Source organism: Pipistrellus hanaki (genome assembly GCF_964339955.1).
Source record: "Pipistrellus hanaki genome assembly, chromosome: 1".
NCBI classification, from domain to species: Eukaryota; Metazoa; Chordata; class Mammalia; order Chiroptera; family Vespertilionidae; genus Pipistrellus; species Pipistrellus hanaki.
In genome coordinates, this window is record NC_140503.1 from 45675062 (window position 1) to 45686613 (window position 11552).

Genomic DNA, 11552 nt, shown 5'->3' on the forward strand with positions numbered 1-11552 from the left:
TTTATTTATTTATTTTTTTAAAATATATTTTATTGATTTTGTACAGAGAGGAAGTGAGAGAGATAGAGAGTTAGAAACATCGATGAGAGAGAGTCATCGATCAGCTGCCTCTTGCACACCCCCTACTGGGGATATACCCGCAACTAAGGTACATGCCCTTGACCGGAATCGAACCCGGGTCCCTTCAGTCCCCAAGCCGACGCTCTATCCATTGAGCCAAACCGGTCTCGGCTTATTTCACTTTTTAAAAACAGAATTATGAGTCACTTAATACAGGGAAGAAACCTTAATAGAGTTTAGTTTACTAGGATTTCACTGGGAATGCTTTGTTTCATTTGTAGTGATTGTATCTTCTAAAGATAGTGACATTATTGACTTCAAGCTATTTGCGAAGTTGAATGCTTTCTGTATCAATGTTTGTGAAGAGAAGAATAATATTGCTGAAATCAAGATTCAAGGTAAAGTTGTCATAGTATTACAGTTTGTTCAAAAGATTAGGTGGTGTTTTTTTTTTTTTAAATGCTAAATAATATACAAATAGAGGGCTCTCAGCTGTAAAAACTGGGTACTTTATTAAGAACGTAATTGGATAGCATGACACCTACTCTTTAGGATATAGATGTTGATCAGACTCAGATCATTAAATTGAACCACACTTATTGGTACTTTGCACCTTTCTGATAGTTGTCTTGCTAGTGAGGATTACTAATGTCAATGTAGAGATGCTACTAATGATCTGAGATAAGTGTTAATCCCGAATTTAGGTAAAGGTCTATGAAAATGCTTTATCTTGGTATAAAAAGTGGAGCAGCCTTATCATGAAGAATAAAACCTGCCTATATTATTCTTTTAGGCAAAAGCTGCTAAGAGTAATTTAGCTTCTTTCTCTGACTATTTTTATTAGCTCAATGTGATCTGCTAAAGGTCAACAATATGTTTAATGAAATTTTTGAAGAATTTAAAAACGAAACAAACTAGAGTTGTTGTTTTTGTTCTTTCTAAACTGGAAGTGCTTCTACTAGTCTGAATTTAATTCATGAAACTTATAGTATTCATGTAAATGACGATATAGGTGTACAGGATTAACTAAAATCCCAACATAATCTATTTGTACTAGATTTTTTTTTAGAAGGTTGAAAATTCAGTAATTATTTTTTGATGAGTTAACAGGTTCCATTGTTTATAAAAATAAAGATATCTAATATCAAAACTTATTTATCAATTGGGAGTTCAAACCATGCTAAATTTATAAATATATCACACCCAAAATAAAATTATGCAATAGGAAGAAACATCTTAAGATCTTACTTTATTAAATCTTCAGAAATTACAATAATAAATTTTTTTTTTTCCAGGACTCGATGCCTCTCTTCTTCTTCAGTCAAGAAAACAATCTCTATTTGCAAGACTGGAAAATATTATTGTCACAGATGTTGATCCTAAGACAGTTCATAAAAAAGTAGGTGATAGTAATAGTTAATATTTTTTGATGGCTTGAATATGAGATTTTATTTTTAAGTATATTTTATTTTTAAAAATTTTAATGAAATATAATTTAATAGAAAATTGTTCCTATAATGGGCTTTTATTTTGTTGTTATCCTCTTGGATGAGTACATTCAAATGTCTCCTTTCCAGGCGGTATCAATAATGGGAAATGAAGTTTTTCGTTTTAATTTGGATTTGTATCCAGATGCTACTGAGGGAGATTTCTATACTGACATGTCCAAAGTGGATGGTGTGGTATCACTGAATGTTGGCTGCATTCAGATTGTCTATCTTCATAAGTTCCTCATGTCATTCCTGGTAAGATCATTATTTATAGATTGACTATTCAATTTAGAAATAATTAAGTCTGATAATAATCATTGCAAATATTTCAAACTCTGGATTTTAGGAAATGCTTTGTTTTGATCATAGATGTTCTTTATGTATTAATGTTGAGATCAGACTCGCTCTTTAACAGTTGAAATATGAACCATTTAATGATTTTCATCTAAAAGTGCAATTATTTTGGCTAGAACATAATGAAACCAAATTCTTAAGTACAAAGATTATTAAAATATTTTTGTCTAAAAATATATATATATATGTATATTTTGTTCCTCAGCCATATAACTGTAGTTACAATTAGCCCTTCTGAGGTAACTAATAAATATGGGTGGATAATCAGTTACTCCTTTCTTGAAAAATAGCCCTCAACTAAAAGTTATCTATTAGAAAAAAATTAGCTCATAAATAAAATGATGGTATTATTAATGATGTGCTTATCTTCTGTTTGAATTTATCCTTTTACATTTTTTGTCCACAGAACTTCATGAACAATTTCCAGACAGCCAAAGAGGCTCTGAGTGCTGCCACTGCCCAGGCTGCAGAAAAGGCTGCCACAAGTGTGAAAGACCTTGCCCAGAGGAGTTTTCGTGTTTCTATCAATATTGATTTGAAAGCACCAGTTATTGTCATCCCACAGTCTTCCCTTTCCACCAATGCAGTAGTGGTAGATCTTGGGTTAATGAGAGTTCAAAATCAGTTCAGTCTGGTGTCTGGTGAAGACTACTTACACCCACCAGTAATTGATAGGATGGATGTACAGCTAACAAAGCTCAAGCTTTCTAGGTATATTCTTTCAGTATTATTTAATGTTTTCCATGAAATTTTATGATCATTGAAATCCATACCCAACATATTCCTATGGCACAGAACATTTAAAAAAATGTTTTTATTGATTTTAGAGAGGAAGGGATAGGGAAAGAATGATAGACACTTCAATGAAAGAGAAACATCAACATTGATTGGCTGCCTGTAGCTGGGGATTGAGCCTGCAACCTGTCTATGTGCCCTGACTGGGAATAGAACCATGACCTCCTAGTTCATAAGTTGATGCTCAACTTCTGATTCACAGTAGCCAGGAAAATTTTTCAACTTTTTATTTTGAAAAATCTCAAACCTATAGAAATTGCAAAAATAGTATCATGATTGTACCATGGATCCTTGACCTAGATTCACCAATTGTTTTCATTTGCTTTAACTCTATGTGTGTGTGTGTGTGTGTGTGTGTGTGTGTGTATAAAATCATTTATGACATTTAAAATATTTTATTTTTTATTGAGTATAATACACATTATAGTATATGAGTTTTGGGTGTACAGCATAATGATCCAATACTTGCATATATAGCAAAGTGATCACCACAATAACTCTAGTTAACATCCATCATCAAGCCTAGCTACAAAAATTTTTTCTTGTGATTTTATCTTTAACAATCTACTCTCTTAGCAACTTTAAAATATATAGCATAGTATTATTAAGTATAGTAATCATGCTGTACATTATGTCTCCAGGACTTTATAACTGAAAGTTTAAACATTTTTTTTTTTTGTTAAATTGCTTGACTTTAGACATCTTGTATGGTGATTGCCAGAGAGAAGGGGTAGGTGGGTGGAGGTAGAAGAAGGTCAAGGGGGGATATAAATGATGATGGAAGGAGATTTGACTTAGTGTGGTAAACCCACAATATAATATACAGATGATGCATATTGTATACAGATGATACAGTAGAATTGTATACCTGAAACCTATATAATTTTATTAACCAATATCACTCCATTAAATTCAGTTAACCAAAAAGAGAATCAACATCTTAAACACATTAGCATGTGTTTTGTAAAAAAAAAAAAAAAGGATATTTATCCTCTTATATAACCATAATGCAAATTCCACATAAATTCTGAAGTTTAACACTGACATACTAGTCTCCTATATAATAAAAGGCTAATATGCAAATTGACCAAACAGTGGAATGACCTGTTGCTACGACACACACTGTTCAGCAGGGGGCAGATACTCAACGCAGGAGCTGCCCCCTTGTGGTCAGTGCACTTCCACAGGGGGAGCAACGCTCAGCCAGAAGCTGGCCTCACAGCTGGCGAGCGTAGCAGTGGTGGTGGGAGCCTCTCCCACCTCTGTGGCAGTTGGATATCCCCTGAGGGCTCCCAGGCTGGGTTGAGGAGCTCCCCCCCCTCCCCCCCCCCCCCAGTTATCTAATATGCAGTCAGTATTCGGATTTTACCAGTTGTTCCAAGAATATCCTATATAATAAAAGGCTAATATACAAATTGACTGAATGGCAGAATGACCAGTCACTATGATGTGCACTGACCACCAGGGGGCAAATACTCAACGCAGAAGCTTCCCCCTGGTGGTCAGTGCACTTCCACAGTGCACCAATTTTATGCACTGGCAGGGTCCCTAGCAGCTGCTGGCTGCTGGCTGGTTACACCTTCCCTTCCCCCAGTTGCCTGCTGCTGCTGCCAGGGCCTCCCTCCCTTTCCTAGGCCAGCCCCACCCCCTGGTTGAATTCCTGGACAACCTCCCTGTTGAGAGGAAAATTTGCATACTATGCTTTTATTATATAGGATTTTCCCTTGACCCAGGATTACATATGGCATTTAATTTTATGCTCTATTGCTAAGGGGGATTTTGCACTGATAGACGTTTTTTCTGGAATAGCTCTTTATCCTTTCTTTGTTTTTTTTATGATGCTGACAGTTCTGAAGAATACAGTCTATTTTTTTCATGAAACAACTAGTAATTTTGTCTGGTGATTTTTCATGATTTAATTGACCTTAGAGATTTTTGACAGGAATACTGTGTAAGTAATTATGTATTGGTAGAGATTATACTAGAAGACATTTGGAAGTCTTTATGTAATTCATTTTAAAATCATTTTCTTCCCCATCCAAAGAGATTTAAATATCCTCAATAAAAAAATGATTACCTGGCAAGTCTAAAAAACAATCCTGGTAAAGAACTCCTTAGTAAATACTATACATCTTGACATTTTTCCTTTAATCTATACCAATGCACATATTACTTTTTGAATAATGGTATTTGATATTTTTCCCTCCATATATTCAGCAATATGAATTTATTTTTAAAATTTATTGTCACATGCCCTAGCTGATTGTGCTCAGTGGTTAGAATGTGAGCCCACCTTCAAAGGGTTGAGGGTTCCATTCCTGATCAAGGGCACGTACTTTGGTTGCAGAATTAATCTCTGGCCGGTGGGGGGGCAACCAATTCATGTATCTTTCTCTTATGTTGATGTTTCTCTATCTCTGCCCCCGCCCCAGCCCCAACCCCAAACCTCCTTCCCTTTCACTCTCTCTAAAATTCAATGATAAGAACATACTTGGGTGAGGATTAAAAAAAATTTGTCATCTATCCTCTGTTTAAAGAAAAAAGTTTTCGTAATGGCTGATTTTAATCTGTCCTTGCTAGGGTATATTAGATTAAGTTAATGATAGACTGAGTGTAGAAAGCACCCAAATAGTAAATTCAAATCAGTGTTAGAGCAGCAACATTCTTTTCTTTATTAAGGTATTGCATATGTGTCCTTAACCCCCATTGTGGCCCACCCTTTCAGTCCCCCACTCATGTCCTCTGGTGTCTGTGTCCAGCAACTTTTGACTTTGTATTTTTTTAAAGATATGCTGCATTTGCTCTCTATGTTTATGCATATGTATCAATTGTATTTTTCATTAGGACAGTGATCCAGCCTGGCATTTCCCATCCTGATGTTCAGCTGCTGCACCCAATTAACTTGGAGTTTTCTGTAAATAGGAATCTGGCTGCATCTTGGTACCACAAGGTGCCTGTTGTGGAAATTAAAGGACATCTTGAGTCAATGAATGTAAGTATGAGAGTTTAAAGAAATCTTTGTTACCAAATTTAGAATCTGAAGACTTTCTCAGTGTAAAGACAAATGAAGTATGGAATTTTTTACTGATTTGTGTAAGAAAAATTTCAGTACGATGTCCAACAAAATCTGGATTATTTTTAGTAGGATCTAATCTTCAGTTAAGTATAATTAAGTTTTAAATTTGTAATATATACATATTATTAGAGATCTGTATGTAAATTACTTATTAGTATACTACATTACATGTCATTCTATATATTATATGTTATAGATACATACTTTTATTTTAGAGATATCTAAGTACCACTCAGGTAATTATAGCTTTGAAGGAAATGCCCATTTTTCATATTTTAGGTGGCCTTTTATTCCATTCAGATTGTTATTGTTTAAAAGTGAAATTTGTATATTTCCTTAAGTTGTCATTTTTAAAAATGATAAGATTACTTTATTATTAACTTTCACTAAGGATCATATAAATTAAGTAGATGAAACTGATGTTAACTCATAAATCACATTGTTTTTCTCCAAATACTTTCCTGTCTTTCAAAATAAAAACTTTAACATGAAATACTTGAGTAAGTAATGACGGTATAATTTTTCAGTCCTTGTTAAGATTATTTATGCTTTAAGTCTTGTTATATTCTGTATTTAAGTTGTTGCATTTAAAAATGAAATATCTTTATCTTTCAACTTTATATTTTGCAGGTTAATCTAAATGAAGAAGACCTTAATCTTTTATTTAGAATACTAGCAGAAAATCTTGGTGAGGCTACTACTGAAGATTTGAATAAAGTGAAACCAAGAACACAAGAGACAGGTAAGAGGCTGACAGTAGGCATAAACATGTGTTTAATGTTACAATTTACTAGGGGAGAGAGACAATAAAAATGAAGTAAACAAATATATATTTACATATTGCAATTTGTTGTTATAAGAAAACAAATAGTATGGCATTGGATACAACCATAGTTTGCTTTTTAATTAAGCAAATAGTTATAGTTCCAGACTTCTGAGTTGCATAAGATAGGAGGAGGTCATAAAGAAGGGTTTCAGATCAATAGTTGATTCTTGGAATAATTATTAAATTTGCATTTATAGAAGTTGGTACTAGGCTATGGTAGCATATTTGTTCTGATTTTTTTATGTTAATCCTCACCTGAGGATATTTTTTCATTGAATTTTAGAGATAGTTGGAAGGGAGAGGGAGAAACAGAGAGAAAGACATTGATGTGAGAGAGACACATTGATTGGTTGCTATTCACATGTGCCCCGACCAGGGTTGGATAAAGCCTGCAATTGAGGTACATGCCCTTGACTGGAATAGAATTCAGTGAGCCAATCTGGCTAGGTCTGTTCTGATTTTTAAATAAGGGTTAGTAGTAAAATATCGATAAGAATTGAAATGGTTTATACATTGCTCTTCAACAAAGATAGTGAAAAAATTGTCCTTCAATAAAAATGCAAAGAGTGTTTAAATGGTTACAATGGCCCTTTTGTCTTAAAGGTAAAGTAACTACTACACTTATTTTTTAAGCTGTTTTATATGTATGCATGTATATAATATTTAATTTTTCAAGCAAATGGTGCCATTCTATATGTGTGCATGTGTGTACATGCATGTTTTGTATATTTCTGTACTTCGCTTTCTAAAAAATTAACAGTGTATCTTAGTGTTCATTTTTTATCTAACTGTATATACTATTTATAGAAGAACTGCCTAATTCTTTTAAAGGCTGTCTGGTACTGAATTCTGTTGAAGTACAATAATTTATTTAGGAAGTCCCTATTGATGGACATTTAACGTTGTTTTCAGTCTTTCACTCTTATCTAGTTGCGCTGAATATCTGTATAAGTGCATGTTTATGTGTAGGAGAAATACCAGGACTGCTGGGTTAAAGGTATTTAATTAAATTTTAATTAATACATTTAATAACATTAACTAAAAATTGACAGATCTTGCCAGTTTAAATTTTTTCCAGCTTGTTAAATGAAAAATGGTATCACATTATTTTCTTATTTAAAAAAATTTTTTTAAATACAAAATTAATACTGTTATATGTAAATTATATATCAATTAAAAGAAAAAAAACCCTGAACTACGTAAAAAATACTTTTTACTGCCTGCATGTTAAAACACATAATAAAGCCCACAAATCTTAAAGTGTACAATTCAATGAATTTTTATACCAGTATAATCACCATGATTAAGATATAGGACATTTACAGTGTAGCACCACAGAAGGCCTCCTCCCCGTGTTCTTCTCAATCAATAGCCAGTGCCCACCTTGACTCCATATCCACCCAGAATTAACTACCATTGTAATTTGTAATGTTATAGATGGGTTAGTTTTGCCTCTTCTTGAATTTCATATAAATGGTATCATACAGGATTTACTATGTTTTTTTTTTAAATTTCCTTTTTTCAGCATTTTGTTTGTGAAATGCATCCATGTTCTATGTAGCAGTAGTTTGTTCATTTTATTCCTGCACCATATATGTTGTATGAATGTATCAACATTTTATTTTATCCACTGTACATAACATGAACATTTGGGTTGTATTTGGCTTTTGGCTATCAGTTATAAAGTTGTCATGAATTTTATTGTAAACATCATTTGTCATAGATAAACACTGTTTTTTATTTGGTATGTAGCTAGGAGTTAGAATTACTGGGTCATATGTTAGCTTCAATAATCTATGCCAAATTATACCAAATAGATTTTCCTATGAGCAATGAGAATATGAGCAGCACCATTTATTGAAGAGACTATCGTTACTTCATTGTGTGTTTCCGACTTTTTTGTAAAAAAAAATATTTGTCTGTACACATGTGGTTTTATAACTGGGCTCTCTTTTCTGTCCCACTTATCTGTGAGTCTGTTTCTCTGCCAATATCTTGTATAATTTATACTGGGCAAGGTACTGAATTTATTGGGATCTCAATTTGGTCATCTATGAAATGAGAGCAATAAAGTTTTTATCTCATAAGATTATTGTAAGAATTGAATGAGATTATCCATGGATAGCCCTTAGTACAGTGTCTAGCACAGAGGTAAGTACTTAGCAAGTGATAGCTATTATTAGTTTTGTGTATTACAGTTTAGAGAGCAATTTTATTGCATCTCAAGTACAAATTTCCGGACATTTTATTTGTATAGCTTCTTGGTAAGGATAAGAAGCTCTACTCCCTCTTTTTTTTTTCTTGTTATGCTCCTCATTATTTAATCATATAAAACTACAGTCTGTTTGAAAAATCTATTGGGATGTTATCTCTCTATGGTTTTCCATAACCTCTCTTCTTATTTCTGGACTCTTTTGTGTGAAGATGTCCACTTGAATAATAACTCTCCTATTAAACTCTTATTGACCTCCCATAAGAGTGTCATGCCTAGTTTTGAGCTTTCTGTACATTTTATATTAATATTCGTTTATTTAATATGACTAGGTGTAGCCTGCTTATTTTGTTTGTTTGTAAGTTAAAGTATACATTTCTTCTACTAACCCATAAGCTTTCTAAGGACTGGAGCTGTGTATTACTAATTTATGGATTTTCAGTGCCTGCGCTAGGTTGAGTGTACTTGTATAAGTCCTCAGTGAGTATTTGTGGACAAAAATAATTTAAAAGTGAATATATTTCTTTTAAATACCTTTAGGTGAAATTACAGGGCCACTTGAAATCTCTGTATCACAACAAGATGTACGTATTTCACAAGATACTTTAACAGCTGGAGTAGAAGCAATTAGATCTGTAGACATCATTAATGTGCTGCTGAATTTTGAAATCAAAGAGGTATGTAATTTTTATCTGTTTTTATAAAGTAATGTGAATAAATGATATTTACAATTACCTCTACTAAAATAAACTTGTAGTTATTGATATAAGTGAGAAAATCTTACATAGACTATTTATAATTTGTATGTAGTAATATTATAAAATTTGAGTTTGTTAAAAATGAATTATATTTGAGGGATATAATATTTCATAGAGAAAATGGTAGCATTCCCTGTAATGTGCTTTTCAGATAATTTTAGGATAATTAGGAGGTGGCTTGCTTTGGATTTCATATAGGAAAGACAGGAAAGGGAAAAGAAGATAGGAAAATCCCATGCAGATTTTAGAAATCCTTAATAGAATAAAACACAGTATGTATATATTTTTAAAATGTTTCATTACCACTATCTGCTTTCCATCTGCAGATTCTTAAGAGAAGATTAAATGTATTTTTCTCTTCTGTATTCACACATTTTTAAGAAATATTCATTGCATGTGCTTAGTGCCAAGGATACAGAGGTAAAAGGCATAGACTCTGAATTCAAACAAGAAAATAAACAATTAAAATTTTGCTAGTGTTTCCATTAAAAATATGCCTAGTGGAGCTTCAGGCAATGATGGTAGGGAGAGGGCATCTAAGCAGTCTGGGAGCATCAGGGAATATTTCCTGAAAGGAGTGACATTTGAGCTGAATTAAAAAAAAAAAAAAAGAGTAAGATATGGTCTGAGAAAAGGGGATCAACAAAGGGGCTAGGACAGGGCATAAAGTTGTGAATATGTGAGAAAGCATAGCAGATACAGGGATTTGTAAGAATTTCCTCCAAAATCCCTTCCATCATCAAATAGTTATATAGAGGTTCTGTTTTTTCTCTGAGTTAACAATAATAAACATTTAAACAAATGAGTTCTACTTTTTTGATCTGAAATATATGTTTTGAAACTAACGTCATTCATGTTAAACCTCTGCTGTTTTTCTGGTTAATATTTAAAGATTTTTTAAGCTTTGATAATTGAAACACTGATAGATAACTCACTCCACTTGCAAATGAGTTTATTAACATACACATAGAAAATCTGTAAGCCCTTTTTAATATCATTTGTAATACATATTATTTCAATCCCCTTTCCTTAGGTCAGTGAATGGGATAGGGGAAGCAGTTTGCACTGTCTCTCTTCGGCCAGTATTTGGCATTGTCTGAAAACATGTTTGGTTGTCACTATCTGGGGAGGTGGAGCTACTGGTAACCAGTGAATAGAGGCCACTAAACATCCTATAATGCACAGGACTGCTCCTCACTGTAAAGCTTTGCCTTAGGTTTAGTATGAAAATTGACCGTTTATCTCACTTTTGGATGAAAGGCCATTCATCAGGACTAGGACTTTTGGGAATTAGGGAGGAATCCTTTTTTTTTTTTTTTTTTTTTTTTTTTTTTATACTTACCTTGCAAACCACTAGAATTTAGTGGCAGTGCTTTAAAAGTCTGAACAAGTAAATGTGCCTTCCAAAGTAAATAGCCTAGGCCATTTCCAGGCACAAGCAGAAATAAACATCTTTACGTGGTGTGAATTTTTGGGTTATATCACTATGGATGGTTATTAAATTGTTGACTTATTTTCCTTGTATACTAATGAAATAATTTGTGGTAATACTGGTACTTTTTTCTAGGTTGTGGTTACTTTGATGAAAAAAGCAGAAAAGAAAGGAAGGCCTTTACACGAACTAAATGTCCTCCAGCTTGGAGTGGAAGCTAGAGTTAAAACCTATGATCTAACTGCTGAAGCTTATCTAAAAAAAATTAGTATGCGATGCTTTGAGTTTACTGGTAAGTGTGAAGTATAGTTTGTAAATTATCCATGGAACTAGAGGCCCGGTGCACGAAATTCATGCACTCAGGGGCAGGGGAGGGGGAGTCCACCAGCCTGGCCTGTGCCCTTTCACAGTGCGGGAGCCCCACAATCAATGGCCCCAAAGAGGTAGGCCCCGCCCAACAATCTGTGTCCCCTCGATGTATTGCCCCAAATAGGGAGGCCGGAGCTGGGGGTCGCACCTCCAGGGCAGGCATGGGGCTGCAGGAACCCC

The 11552-nt window shown here is 33.7% G+C and overlaps 1 protein-coding gene across 1 annotated transcript in view; it reads left to right on the forward strand.

The window, feature by feature from the left end:
• VPS13C (vacuolar protein sorting 13 homolog C) overlaps positions 1 to 11552 on the forward strand; it is a 176898-nt gene that overhangs the window by 81327 nt on the left and 84019 nt on the right. Inside the window, exons 30-37 of the mRNA XM_084886331.1 lie at positions 342 to 458; positions 1356 to 1459; positions 1638 to 1805; positions 2311 to 2615; positions 5544 to 5691; positions 6406 to 6517; positions 9354 to 9490; positions 11139 to 11295. Of these exons, the coding sequence (XP_084742457.1) occupies positions 342 to 458; positions 1356 to 1459; positions 1638 to 1805; positions 2311 to 2615; positions 5544 to 5691; positions 6406 to 6517; positions 9354 to 9490; positions 11139 to 11295 (1248 nt within the window). The remainder of the gene's footprint in view (positions 1 to 341; positions 459 to 1355; positions 1460 to 1637; positions 1806 to 2310; positions 2616 to 5543; positions 5692 to 6405; positions 6518 to 9353; positions 9491 to 11138; positions 11296 to 11552) is intronic.